The sequence below is a fragment of the Cetorhinus maximus genome, unplaced genomic scaffold (genome assembly GCF_964194155.1).
Source record: "Cetorhinus maximus unplaced genomic scaffold, sCetMax3.hap1.1 HAP1_SCAFFOLD_58, whole genome shotgun sequence".
Taxonomy (NCBI): Eukaryota; Metazoa; Chordata; class Chondrichthyes; order Lamniformes; family Cetorhinidae; genus Cetorhinus; species Cetorhinus maximus.
The window spans coordinates 243,983-259,426 of record NW_027596104.1 but is presented as its reverse complement, the minus strand read 5'-3'; the positions used below and the strand labels follow the sequence as shown (position 1 = coordinate 259,426).

The 15,444-nt window shown below is 43.5% G+C and overlaps 1 protein-coding gene across 1 annotated transcript; it reads left to right on the top strand.

The window, feature by feature from the left end:
• The first annotated feature begins 901 nt into the window (after positions 1-901).
• LOC144672829 (uncharacterized) lies at positions 902-13,118 on the top strand. The gene is made up of 6 exons (XM_078534808.1): positions 902-991; positions 3,381-3,503; positions 4,969-5,091; positions 5,512-5,646; positions 10,568-10,690; positions 13,004-13,118. The coding sequence occupies exons 2-6, from the start codon at positions 3,383-3,385 to the stop codon at positions 13,027-13,029; spliced, it is 528 nt and encodes a 175-aa protein (XP_078390934.1). The 5' UTR covers positions 902-991; positions 3,381-3,382; the 3' UTR covers positions 13,030-13,118.
• The last annotated feature ends 2,326 nt before the right edge of the window (positions 13,119-15,444 follow it).

The following is a 15,444-nucleotide window of genomic DNA, read 5'->3' as shown; positions in this document are numbered from 1 at the left end:
TGTAATATCATATATGTGACCTGTTCACTAACTCAATTCCACCAACATACCTCCAAATACCTTCATACTCTTTCTGCTAAAAGTCTCAGCCTCAGTCTGGAAAACCAAAGTTTACCCCTTTGTGGGAGTGAGTTCCAAATTTCCACTAACCGTGGTTTCATATTTTGTTTGTTGCTGTTTCCTGGAATGTCGGTGGATTGGCAAGTGCAACTTATTATTCCCATCCCCAATTGCGATTGAACTGAATGCTGTTCTCGGCTATTTAATAGCCAACCACATTGCAGTGGGCGTGTAGCCACATTTCTCGCAGAGCTCCTACGTGCTGAAGATTTCATACCCTTACGGACATTAATGATCCAGATGGGTCCTTACAAAATCCGTCACTATTAATGGGATGAGTTTAAAAGTCCAGATGTATTAACTGAGTTTAGCTTCCACTGGTTGCCACAGAGAGTTTTGATTAAATTGTGCCACTATCTCCCCGAGCTGCCTGCCGTGCCTCCTGAATGACACACCTGTAAAATCACTTTATTCTCGACACGGCCTTCAGAGGGATTTATTTATCTTAAACACACAACCATATTGCTTAATCATCCATTATCAGCATTGTTAATTCAACCGCACCACTATATAACTCATGCATCGCACAGCAGCATTCGCTTACATCCGGGCAGTGCCCCCCTCAGCTGCCAAGATCAATATATTATCTGTGAGATGAGGAGCGAATATCTGAAAAAAGTGATCCAGTTGCAGTTCGCTGCTGGCAGGATCCGACACAGGCTCTGTAAACTGCAGTGTGCTTCCCCCAGCTTTGCATTCCAAGCCTTTGTAGATTAAATGGGGGGCGGGATTTCTCTTCTTGATTTTGGCTTCATTCCACTCGATAAGATCTGAACTTCGATCAGCTGGTGTTTGCACTTCTTGGCGGATCCACTTTCACGATATAGGTCTGAGAAGCTTGTGGTGTGCAAGCAGAAAGCAGTGATCCAAGGTAAGTTACACGTTTCTCTCAAAGAATTAATGTGAGCAATATGATCTGGTTCAAACTGCTGTGCGATTGATTGTATGTTGGGAATTTTCTGTAGATGTATGTTTAATTCATTGTCGCTCTGTGAGCGTGAGTGCAAATCTCAATTCCCACCACCAGCCCCACAGCCCCGATGAGTTGCTGAAGTGTTGCTGCTCTGGTCTATCCAGGTGTTTAGAGTCGAGTGTTTCGAAAATGTGAGCGAACACGAATGCTCTTTTTAAAAAAAACTGTTTCCATTCGAATGATGGGATATAGAACAGTGCAGCCCTCACCTATCACGAAACCTGGAGTAACGCAGAGTTCTTCTGCACTTTTGGCGAACGAATGTCCGCTCATTACTGATAAAGAAGCTATGTTTTATCTGTCAGAACAGCCCGTCCAAAAGTGCGGAGCTCATTATGATCTGGCCCTCCGACAATGCAGCACGACCTCAATACAGAAGGTTGACAATGCAAAACTGCCTTAATAGATCCCTTCCGAAATTGCAACACTCTCTCAGCACAGAGCCTCAAAAAGTGCAGCACTCTATAAGTACTGATCCCCAGCAGTGCAACGCTGCCTCAAAACTGACCCTCTAACAGTGCAGCTCTCGCTCAGTACTGAAACCCGACAGTGCAGCGCTCCCTTAGTACTGACCTTTCGAGAGAGCAGCACTCCCTCAGTACTGACCCTCCGACAGCGCAGCATCCATCATTACTGACCCTCTGACAGTGCAGCGCTCCTTGAATACTGAACATCCAACCGTGCAGAACTCACTCAGCACTGACACTCCGATAGTACAGCGCTCCCTGGTTGCTCACCCTCTGACAGTGTAGCTCTCTGTTAGTGCTGCTAAACAAAAAGTGCAGGCAAGGAGTATTGGGCTCAAGTTCCTCGAGTGTGACTTCATCGCTCGATATTCCTCCTTAGAGTCGAGACTTTTGTCGACATTTTATTTACACAGTTGTAATATAATGAAAAACCTTAACCAATATTACAGAGCACGAAGAAAAAACATATATTGTCGTTATCACTGAAAAAACGATTATGCACTGGACTTTGAATTCTATAAGGTCAATTGACTTAGTGATTTGCAACAGCTTTGAATCAGGGAACTGGAGCTTATTTTATTGAGATTCAGTTTCACTGTTTCCATCAGACCTGAATTCAATTCATTTCTCCCTCATTCCTTCACTCCCCTGGCCTCCCACTCCGTCTATCACTCACTAACTCACCTCATTGCTCACCCATCAGCATGAAGGTGTAAAACATTCCTCAGATGCATTCGGCGAAACACAGGGTGTTGTTGTTCTTATTAATCACTCATTCAAAGGATGTGGGCGCTGATTAGACGAGCGTTTGCTGAAAACCCTAATTATCCCTTGAGAATGTGGTGTTGAGCTGCCTTCTTGAATCACAGCAGTCCCTGTAGTGTAGGTGCACCCACAGAACTGTGAGGGTGGGAGTTCCAGGATTTTGACTCAGTGACAGTGAAGGAATGATGATATAATTACAAGTCAGGATGGCCTGTATCTTGGAGGGGAACTTCCAGGTGGTGGTGTTGCCATATATCTGCTGCCCTTCTCCTTCTAGATGGTCGTGGTCGTGGATGTTGAAGGTACTATTTAAGGAGCCTTGGTGAGTTCCTGCAGTGCATGTTATGGATCGTACAAACTGCTACTGCTGTGCGTCAGTGGTGGGGGAATTAATGTTTGTGGGTAGGGTGACATTCAAACAGGCTGCTTTGTCCTGGATGGTGGCTTCTTGATTGTTGTTGTAGCAGTGCTCTTCTGGAGAAGTGGAGAATATTCCATCACACACCTGACTTTTGCCTTGTCGGTGTTGGGCTGGGATTGGAGAATCAGGCGGTAGGTTTCCAGCGGGATTACCAGCCTTGGCCTGCTCTTGTAACCTAATCATTTATATGTCTGGTCCAGTTCAGTTTCTGATCAATGTTGCCTCCCAAGATCTTGATGGTCGGTGTTTTAACAATGGCATTGGGTTTGAATACCCCTACTGTCCTGGACCGAATGCTTTCCGCTTAAGTGAACATTACTGAAATATGAAGATATTTTCTGTGTACTGATTGGGCGCCACAATATCTACTTTTCAACAGAGAGTGCGGCATTTTCTAAAATATAATTATCAGGCTGTGAAAACATTTAGGGCGAACTGTAATCCTGACGGGAGCTACGTAATTGCAGGTTTTTTGGGATAACAAATGATTCTCCCGCAGACATTGATCATTCTGACTCCCAGCTGCGGGGAGATCCATTGTTTCATGGCACCACTTGTGTTATCACTGTTTAGGTCGCATCTGATGTCTGGTTTGACCAATCAGGGACCGAGAAATGTTGATCTGTCTTTTCAGCAATGGCGTCCATGAGTGATGAAAACCCTCGCGGGAAGATTGAGGACATTTTGAATACGTTCGACAATCCGAATCTTCAATTCGTCTTGAGGCACATGTTAACCTTCAGAGACTTCATCACCTGTAAGGCCGACACTATCGCTCTAAGTTATGGTTTCCTTGAATTTATTTGTTGCTTGGCTAAGAATAATAGAGCTGAAACATTTGCTTAATTTTGATTCCAATTTTGGAGGCTTTAATTGTCGTCTCTTCCTTTATACATTTTATGCCTCCACCCATTCTTCAATCCTTCCTTTCTTCCTAAATCCTTGCAGTGATTCCTCACGTGTTCCTGAATAGCATGGCAGGTTTACAAAGTGTTTAAGAGGGCTTATGGAATCCTTTTATTTCTTAACTGAGGTATAGAACAGACAAGCATGGCGCATATACTGCATCTGTGCAAATCATTAATCAGGCATACATGATTCCTGAGTGCAGCGCTGGTTACCGTATTACAACAAAGATCTGATTGTATTGGAGAGGATACGGTGGAGGCTTTTGGGGATCGGACTGGAAAACTGCAGCTGTGCAGAAAGAATGGATCGGCTGTGATTGTTCTCCATCAAACAGCGGAGCCAAGGGGTGAATTGGTTGAGATGTACAGAATTATTAGGGGCCTGGCTCAATAAGATATGAAGGAGAAATTTCCTTTACCAGAGAGAGCAGTGATTAGGTGGCATAGATTTTAGTTGATCTGTGTTAAAAAATAGAAAGGGAGTTGAGATTTTTTTGTTTCAGACAGTGGGATGCAGGGTTCCGCAACTCATTGCCAGAAAGTGTAGTCGAGGCAGAACCGCTCATGTCACTTAAAAAGGGTGTGGATACGCACATGAAGTGTTGTTGGCTGCAGAACAAATGCTGGATGAGGCGAGACGGCTCGTTTTCCAGCTGGTGCAGACACGGTGACCCAAGTGGCCTCTTTCTGTATAGTAACCTTTGCAAAATTCTGTAGTATTGAGCATGTGGTGACTATTGTAATAAAGTTAGAGAGTATGTTGCGTTGACTTTTAAGAGGATGAATCCTTTAAGTTTATGAATGGTTAGGACAGGGTTGAATTGGATTGAATGCACTCAATTGCCGTGGAAAGGAATTATCTCCCTATCCATAATCATTATTGACTGATGCTTAGAGAAGGACTCATTTCTTCATTGAGTAAGTGGGTGTACTGTGTAACGCATGAGCACAGGAAATGTTTCCGGCAGGCAGTTTAAAGTGACACTGGGAGAGCACTTGTATAAAGGTGATTGGAAATATGGGATGCGAGGCTGAGATGAGAAGCGAGAATGGGATGAGACTTGGGTGAAGTCTAAACACCACCCCTCGTTAACTTGGCTAGGTGAGCAATTACGGCGCTCTATATTCTATGTACTTCCAAGAACTTTCCTTCTTCCTTCCCCCCTTCAATTTCATCCCTCTTCCCAGCATTCACTACCTTACATCATTCATTTCTTCCAAATTTACTTCCCTCCTGCCCCGTTTCTATTCGGTATTGTCTGCCGGAGTGAATGACCTCATGCACTCTGACAAATGCTTCTCTCTTATTTCTAGTTAAGGTCTCTGGAGGTCTGAAGAATTCACGGCAGAGGATCAGTGATCTCCTCGACCGCTGTGATGACAATCTGCTCGCCTTCTTCTTTAATCAGTTCTTAGTCTTCAGAAAGGACGTTCAACGTGAGTTCTGCAGATAGATTGTAACTGTTCAGTTGAGTGATAAAGTTTCCTGCTCGTATGAAGTCCACATTCCACCATTAACCTGGGATCCACAGTCCTTCACTGGATAGGGATACAGAACTTTAACATTTTCATATATGCTATTAGCAAATCGCTCTGTCATTTCAATCCTCCAGGCATTCAAGCACTCCTGGCTCCTGGCAATCCTCCATATCCAGGTCATTGTACATTTTTGATGATCATCACTTCGCTATTGGCAGACATGTCGTGATGTACCTTGCACATCACCTCCGTGGCACACTCCCCAGTCAATGAAATGCCCAGTCCTCGGTCTCCGATCTCAAGCAGTTTTCAGATTCTAACTCCACAGTGCGAACGTTTGGCGGTGGATTCTGTGACTGCTCTTCATTTCACTTACAGGAATTATCTCCAGTGGTGACCGGGACAATGCAAAGACTCGTCGACAAAATCTCGTCCGTCTCCTCGACCAGGCAGAGGAAGGAGATCTGATCGCTTTTGAGCAGATTATATCAAGCTACATCTCCATTGCTCGAGGTGAGTCACAGTTCCTATCGTCTAAGATCTGTCAAAGCCCACGCGTGCCAACAGTTTATTATTATACAATCAAAGTTCATGGAAGTCCACAATTTATTGTTATACACACAAAGCTCATGGAAGCACATAGGTTATTATTATACAATCAAAGTTCATGGAAGTCCACAGTTTATTATTATACACACAAATCTCATGGAAGGACATAGGTTATTATTATACAATCAAAGTTCATGGATGCCGACAGAACACTGTACAATCACAAACATGTTGAGATTGACATGTGCACATTCGATGCCACATCAAGGCCATGGGCCTAGTGGGGCAAAATTGGATTAGAATAGTTGGGTGATTGAATGGCGCAGGCCCGATGGGCCGAAGGGCCTTTTACTGTCCCTTAAACCTCTGTGAATCTATGATAATATTCATCATGCCTTGGGGCCTGCGTCTGCTGGCAAAGGAGGCGAATCAGATTCCCAATATGCATAGTGTTTAACTTCTGTTTGAGGTTTTGCCTCATGCTGTTAACCATTGGTCAGCCATGAAAAATGTGTATGATAATGATAACCATTAGTTATGGCGCACCATTTAGAACACAAACTCATCGCAGCGATTGACAGCAATGATATCAAACAGTTATTTAACACCACTTCACATAAGGAGGTGTGAGCACAGGCTAATGAGGCTTCGGTCCAACGGGGTGATTTTAAGTAACAGAGACAATTGAAGAGACACGAAGGCTTGGGAAAGGGATACAGATGTTTAGAATATAAGCAGTTGGTAACTAATGTTGGAGCAGTTAATAATGATGGTGCTCAAGAGGCCAGAAACCAAGGAGCAGAAATGGAGGGTTTGCCATCCGGTGTTCTCTGTGTTCCGCTTCATCCCATTCTCTAATAAGCCTCCGCTGTTGGCACTACCATCTCTGTGTATCTCACGTAAAGAAATACGAACACGAGTAGCCCATTCATCCGTTCAAATCTCTGTCCTCATTCAATGACCTAAATTTATCTAGACGATTGTGGTTTAAGATAAAGCAGATAAAAAAGGCCCTGTGACAGGTACAAGCAGAGTAAAACTGTAGACAGCCTATAGAAGTATAGGACATACAGGTGCGAGGTTAAAAAAGGATAGTAGGAAAGCAACGAGGTGGTAACAATAAAATTTGGCAAGTAAAATCAAAGAAAACTCCATTATTCTTTATCAGTAGATTAGGAACAAGAGAATAACTGAGGAAACGGTCCGGCCTAACCGAGGCCTCCATGGAAACTTGTGGGTTGATGCTGAAGATGTGGGCAGGGTCCCAAATGTGTACTTTTTCTCTGTCTTCACTAAGGAGAGGGATGATGCAGACATTCTACTTAAGGTGAAGACATGTGAAAGCTTACATGCAATAAGCATAGTTAGAGAGGGCGCACTGAAGGACTGGCTTCACTGAAGTTCGATAAATTACCAGGGCCAAATGGATTATATGCCAGGCTGTTTAAGGAAACCAGGGAGGAAATAACGAATGCCCTTAAGACTACTTTCCAATCCTCACTAGATACAAGCAAGGTAGAAGAGGATTGGGAGACTGCAAGGGCTGTACCAAATTTTGAAATAGTTTGTGTGGGAGCGGCCATAAAATTATAAACCAATTAGTATGTCTTCACTGGTGGGCAAATAATTGGTATCAATTGTGAGATGCAGGATATATTGTCACTTTGAAAGGAAGAGATTGATTACGGATAGTCAGAATGGTTTTCTCAATTGATGATAGTGCCATACCAAATTAATAGACATTTTTCACGAAGTAACAAGTCGGATTGATGAGAGCAGTTCACCGGATGTTATAAACAAGGATATTCCCAAGGCACTTGACAAGGCCCCGCATGACAGACTGGTCAAACAAGTGTGATCCCATTGGATACGGGGGAAGGTGGCAATCTCGATCCAAAGTTGGCTCATTGACAGGCGACAAATTGCAATGGCCGATGGCTGTTTTTGCAAATGGAACGCGGTTCCCAGTGGATTTCAATGCGCTCAGTGCTGGGGCTCTTGCTGTTTGTTGGATATATCAATGATTTGCGCTTAAATGTGCGATCGGGAAATTTGCAGAGGAACCAATAATTGGCCCTGCATTTAGTAGTAATTTGGAAAAGTGCTGCCTCCAGGAAGCTATCAATGGTTTGAATGAGTAGGCAGAAAGTTGCCAAATAGAAATTAATCCAGAAAAAGGGTGAGCTAATGCATTTGGTGAGGGCAACCCAAGCAAGGGGATACTCAATAAACAGGAACTTATTGATAGTGGCTGAGGAAGTGAAGACGTGGGAGTGCCTATCCACAGGTCCTCCAATGTTGCAGGGCACGTGGATAAGGTGGTAAAGAACGCAGATGGAATGTTCCCTTTATTGGATGAGGTGTTGAATACAAAAGCAGAGATGCAATGTTGGAATTGTCCAAAAAGCTGGTTAGGCCGCAGCTGGAATTTTGTGTAGAATTCCGGTCACCACATTATAGGAAGGACAACAGAGTTCTGAGACAGTGCAGAACGGATTTACAGGAATGTTGCCAGGTCATTAAACGTGGCGTGCGGTGTGGCGGGGTCTGTGGGATTAGGGTGACACAAAGAAAATACATTTCACCCAGAGGATACTGGGTGCCTGGGATTCACTGCCTAAACTGGTGGTTGAACCTGAAACCTTCAACTCAATTAAATGGTACCTGAAACGCTGTAACCTGAATTGCTACGGAACAGGTGCGGGAAACTGGGGTTTAAAATGAGCTACTGGTTGATTTATTTTTCTCTTTCCATGGCCGGTGCAGACACCGTGCGCTGAATAGGATCCTTCTGCGCTTTATCTTTTCCGTGGTTCATAACTCTCACCCCTTGTCCCCCTAACCCTCTGGACATATGGTTGACAAAGCTGCGAATCTACACCTCAATTGTAATAATTGTTCAAGCGCAAATTCCCATTTTTGGAAGATCTCTCTTCACAACATTACAGTACCTTTACAGTGCAGGAGGAGGCTATTCGGCAAATCGATTTCTCTCTGGCTATCTGAAAGAGCATTCCGCATAATCCCCTATCCCTTGCATTATCCGTGTAACCTTCTATATTCTCTGTTTTCAGGTAAGAATCCAATTCCCTTTTGAAAACCTCGATCGGAATTGTATCTAGCAAATTCCAGGAAGTTTGTTCCGGATGCCAAATGCAAGCTGGCCGAAAAAAAAACAATTTCCCTCCCGTCCTTTCTGCACGTTTTGCTAATCATTTTGAATATGTGCCATCTAGTTCTTGATGCTCACTTAGGTGGGAACATTTCCTCACCATTTACCCTGTTCATACTCCTCAAGATCTTGAATACCTCAACCAAGTCTCCACTCCTCTCTTTCTTTTCTTCAATGGCAATTTTTCTTCAATCTTCATAGCTACATTTCTACATCCCGGGGATACTTCTTGTGAATCTCCTCCGTACTCGATATATTGTCTTCACATCCTTCCGCAAGTACAGTGCCTCAACCAAGTCTCCACTCCTCTCTTTCTTTTCTTCAATGGAATTTTTTCTTCAATCTTCATAGCTACATTTCTACATCCCGGGGATACTTCTTGTGAATCTCCTCCGTACTCGATATATTGTCTTCACATCCTTCCGCAAGTACAGTGCCCGAAACTGGACCTGCAATCCATATGAGGCCTAATTATTGTATTATCCAAGTTCAACATGATCGCCTTACTCTTGTACACAATGCCCCTATTAATAAAGCCTAAGATAGTATATGATTTACGAACTGTGCTTTCAACACACCCTGCCACCTTCAAAAAACCTATGTACGAATACACTGAGATTCCTATTTTCATGCATCTCCTTTAGAAGCTCTCCCTTCATTTCATACCGTCTCACCATAACATTCCTGATGAAACGGATCATCTCACTCTCTCTGCAATGAACTTTATCTGTCTCTTCTATGCACAATCCTCGAGCACGTTTATGTCCATTTCAAGTTCAAGATTGTCCCCATCACAGTTGACAACAAGTTCAATCTCCATATCATGTGTAAATTTGAAATCATGCCCTGCCCACCAGATTCTGGGCCATTAATATATACCAGGCAGAGCAAGGGCCCCAGAACTGATCTCTGAGGAACTCCAAACCTTCCACCAATCTGGAAAACAGCCATCTATCGCTCCTCTCTGTTTCCATTCAATCAGCCAATTCCATATTTAATTGCCTACTTTCCTTTTTATTCCATGGCCTGGAATTTCGCTCACAGGTCTGTTGTGTGGCACTGTATTAAATTAATTTTGAAAAACCTTATAGACAACATCAACAACCTTCCCTTTATCGAACTCTTAACATTTAAATGACATTTCCTTTTATTTCAATCAGAGAAATTCAGGCCCTGTTTTTTTATTTACCTTTTGTACCCACCCACCCAACGAACATCCCCAAAAACCCTCACCATGCTAAAGTGTCCAACGAGCAGATCTATTTATTTATTCATTTATTGTTGTCAATCCTCCATTTCAACTCAAGTTAACATCGTGGAAATGTCGAATAGGTTATTTATGAATGTTCAAAATTCAGGGGATACGATACAATTTGCTTGATCCCCTGCCTCCCAAAACACCACCACACCCACACCCCACCACACCCCAGACCCCCACCTCCCCTTTTTATACCTTTCTTGCAGCCCAGGCAATGTTGCCCTTAGCCTACCCTGACTTGCTCCAAGTTTCAGGCAAATACATGGCAGGAAGACTTCAGGGGCGTACTCGACCCAGGTGTTTATTTAGCTGAGGCATAACTGATCAGACACCCGTGTCGCCTCTTTAGTTTCATTTCGCTAGGATGAAAGCCACCTTGTGAATGTCAGCTTATTCTGTTGGTGCAGAAATGTAAAACCAGTGTTTAAGCCACAAACATTGCTGTATGTTTCCAGCGACAGCAGCTGGCAGGGCAGAGAATCCTCGTCAAATCATCGACTCTCTTCTGGATAAGCTTGATGCCGCCAGTCTCAGCGCCGTCTTGCAACATCTTTTAATGATGCGGGAACACGGTGTCCGTAAGCATCCGTTTACATTAACATTCTTCAAATGATTCGGGGCTCATTGTGAGATACAGGAAAATCATCTACCCTTACTCAGTTTCAAAAAATTTTGTATATCTGTATTTTTACACAGGGAGAGAAGCGGGGGTGGGCGGGGGGGAGGGGGGGGTGTTGTGGTGGGGGTGGGGGGGAGGGTGGTTATTGAGGAGCCTAATATGAACGCATGTACATAAGTAACTAAAAATCAATGGACAGGTAGAAAAAGCTGGGACGTATTAAGGGAACAGGTTGATGAGATTTAGAGGGGTTCTTCGAGGGATCAGTGCTTACGTCACGTGGTGGCGTCATTGCTTTCACCGGAGAGTGTAAATAAAAACAGGCCAGTTCCATTGCCCGAAGGGTGGTTAATAACTCGCTCTAAAAACAATAGGGTTTCAATGGAGAGCGATTATACAATGCTGCGGTACGGAGAGATCCGGATGTCCTCGTACATGAGCCACAAAGCATTCGTATGCAGGTGAAACAGCTACCGGATGGAAAATGAATGTTCACCTTTATTGAAAACAGTTGGATTATAAGCTTAGGGATATATTGGGGCAACGGCGCGGACTGCAAATGAGCATATTGCAGGCAATTTTTATCACATTATGTGAGGAATAATATAAATGATTTGGAACCCCTCCTTAAGAGGTTCAATATTTTTTATTCTTCGAATGATCATATTACCTCGATACTCATTGGGCTCTGGAAGAATACGAGGAAACGTTTTGAAATCGTTCCGTAATCTTGATGGGAGTTAAGCGGGTGGATAGTGAGTGAATGTTCCCTTCGTGGGGGCATCTAGAACAATTGGAGCGTCGATTGGGAATCAGAGGGCGTCTATAACTGATTACGCACAGGAGCACCTTCTCCTCTCAGATGGTGCTGATTAGTTTCCATTATTCAGTCCAGAGAGCTGAGAGACCGTCACTGCAGCTTAGAAACATAGAGAATAAGAGCAGGAGACGGTCATTCCGCCCATCAAGCCAGCTCCAACATTCAATGTGATCATGCATGACAAACTACCTCAACATCGCATTGCCGCTGTCTCACCATAACCCTTGACGTCTTTAGAGATGAGAGATCTATCTATCTCCCCCATAAATATTGTCAGTGAGTCTCCATAGCCTTTTGTGGTTGAGAATTCCACACGTTCACCAACAAAGGAGTGAAGAGGATTCTTCTCACCTCAGTCCTAAATGGCCTACGCCATATCCTGAGACGTTGACCCCTTGAGCTAAATCACCCACAGCCAGAGGATTCATCATCTGTTCGTCCAGTCTGTCCAGCCTTGTCAGAACTGTTTATGTTTCAATGCGAATCCTTCTCAGTCTTCTAAATTCCAGTGAGTACAGGCCTAGTCGGCCCAGACTGCTCTCGTACGACAATCCTGTTTTTCAAGGAATCATTCCAATGAACCTTCGCTGCAGTCCCACTATGGTAAATATGTGTTTTATAGGTAAGGAGACTAAAACGGCACACAATACCCCAGGGTCACTGTGGGTCTTTCCAGCTGCAGTAATGCGTCCTTGCCCCTTTACTCAAGGACATTAATGGCTTGAATAGACAGAATTTGAAACAATCAGGGGTTTTAAGGGTAATGGTGAACAGGCAGGTAAGTGGAATTGAGATTAATATAATGTCAGGCATGAATGGCAGAGCAGACTTCAGGGGCTATGCGCCCAGCTCCTGAATCTATTATTATTATTGTTAGTATTATTATTGCAATTATTATTATTTTAATTATTATGCTCTTATACATTTGAGCTCATTGATCAAACAGCCAGTGTTGAGATGAGGAGATGTTTTTTTTAAGCTGCAATTTCTTCTGAGTGAGAATTTCTAATGACCAGAATTTTTATTTTTCTTAATCGGGGAGTGGGGAGTGGGGGAGGGGGGTGGAGAGAGAGAGAGGGGTGTTGAGGGAGGATTGGAGGGGTGTGGTTGGTGGGATGGACGTGTAAGGGCTGCGAATAATTTAGCAGCTCGTCCTGAAAGCCAAAACCGACACATCGGGCAGAATGGGATCCGTCATATCTGCAACAGACTGTGGTAATTTCATTTTACTCTTCGAGCAAAGAGTTCTGGAACGTGGAGAGATGAACGTTGTGATTCGGTAATACTGAGCACTGAATACTCCACATGTGGAATATTCAATCCGATTTGGGCATTGCACTACTGGTCTAATCTATTGACCATGGAGAGAGGGTGTGCATGTTTATAGAATGATAATGCTGTTATCCAGCAGGTTTTTTTTGTTTTAATTATGTGCCTTGTTTTGCTCCACAGGCATTTCTGCTCAGCTCAATCCCTGATGTTTTACAGTTGCTGACTTAAAATCACACCCTCACAGATCAAGTGCACTATCATCCTTACGCTGAAAAGCACTCATTAAAAACTGTACTTAAAATTGCACCTGTCGTTCCTGGTCCATGATTAAAACAGCTTTGGAGTCGACACACAGGGAAAGTCCTGGGCATAAAAGTCACGAGGCAGTGAAAGAGGGATGAGGAGAATTGTGTATAATTCGAGTCAATCACTTGGGGAGTGGAATAAAAGCGTGGGATCCGGTCACTGCTCTTAGACCAGTAAATTCCCCTTGAAAGTGTCTTTAGTGAGATGGTGCCAAGACAATGCGGCCCCCTTGAGAACTGAGGATAGGCAGAACAACAAAAAAAAAATCCTCACATTCACATTGGCATGAGTTTTGACCACACGCAGTATAATCCTTTCCTGGTTTGTCAGCTTTCTATTTTTACAATTATTGCAGTGCATTTCATTCGGTCCTACAGTAAAGTTCATGCTTATCCACTAGCTCTCTGTGATTGTAAGTACTTCGGTACGCATCACTCAAGTGTCCAAAAACATGATACTGCCCCCGCTATATCAGGTCACTTTGTTCTTTCCGTCCTTAGTACTCTTCACTAAGTGTTTTAGTCTGTGATCACTCCCCTGGCATGTGCCTGCGGGAATCCCGTTTCCCTGCTCCCTCTTGAACTGAGACACAGTTTACTCCACCCCTCCAGAACCAATCATCCTTCCCCTCTCCTCACTGCTGCATTGCTGTCCCTCTGCAATTGTAATTCGGCCCTTCCTACCTGCTCTATCAATGCCCCACACAGTCCTGTATTCCCCCTATTCCTATCTCTGCTGTTCCAAGGATACCAACCCCAGCCTACCCAATCTATCCTCAGACCTGAAAGAAGAGTGCTGATTGGTTGCGAAGTGGAATCTTTCATTGTAGAGACGTTAGCATGGAGAGTGCAGCACAGAAAAGCTAATTGTACCAACTGTTAACTCTACCAATCACAGTCCAGTTACGCACCCATCGTCACTCTCTTCTCATGTGGTATAAAGTGTTGTTCACTTCACCGTTTGTTTATCTGGTGAGCCATCCTGATGACTGCAACTTGAAAACCTGAAACATCATGTCTTTCTTTAGAACCACTCAACAGAATATATTGTGTGTATATATATATATATATATATATATAAAATACATATATACTCGGTCAGTGTCTTTTATAATTAGAGCAATAGATTCGCCAAGCAGACATCAATTTATAGATCATTGTAACATATATTATGCGTGTTTGATGATAATACATTATTTACATAATCCTCTGAAGAAGTCATATAGACACGAAAAGCTAACTTTATTTCTATCTCTACTGATGTTACGAGACCTGCTGTGTTTTTCCAACATTTTCTGCTTTTCGCTTTTTTGCTTTTATGTTTAAATAATTCTCCCAGTGCGGAGGGGACAAAGTAAGTTAACAGGAGCTGTCATGATAATGCAATTCAAAGAGTATCCGAGCTTTGGCGAACAATTACAGCCTAGTTACTAAGCTTTCTCCCCATATCAGAATAGTCATTGTTCTGTTAGTGTGAAGCTTGCAACTATGAGAAACTCTCTCATCCGTTGCACCGAGGACACTTTTACTGAGGCTGGTGCATTAGCGTCTGGTACCCAAAGATCACAGATCGGCAATGTCAGTATTGGTCCAGCGAAAACACGTGGCAATGCCCAGTGAGTTGAATGAACTGGCTCTCTTTCAGCTATTCACATTCAGAGTCTGTTAAATCCGCTGTTATGAAAAAAGAAACATTGCAGAAGCAGAGTCATATCTAAACCAAATACAGAAACATGATTCTGCCTCCCCAGAGTTGGTGCACTATCAGTTGAGTTCGTCCAGCTCTTTCGGTTCTTACTTCATTAAGTTCTCACTACTTTAACACTTCTCACTTCCTCCAAATGAAAGGTGTTTCTATGGGTACCCGCATGGGCCCCAGCTATGCCTGTCTCGTTATGGCGTATATGGAACATTGCTTGTTCCAGTCCTACTCCGGCCCCCTCCAACAACTCTTTCTCCGGTACATCGATGATTACTTCGGTGCTGCTTCATGCTCTCGTCAGGACCTGGAAAAATTTATTAATTTTGCTTCCAATTTCCACCCCTCCATCATTTTCACATGGTCCATCTCTGACACTTCTCTTCCCTTCCTTGACCTCTCTGTCTCGATTTCTGATGATAGACTGTCCACCAATATCCATTACAAGCCTACCGATTCCCACAGCTACCTCGACTACAGCTCCTCACACCCCGCATCCAGTTCTGTTGAAGGGTCACGTGGACTCGAAATGTCAACCCTTTTCTTCTCCACCGATGCTGCCAGACCTGCTGAGTTTTTCCAGGTAATTCTGCTTTTGTTTTTGTTCATTAAATTCT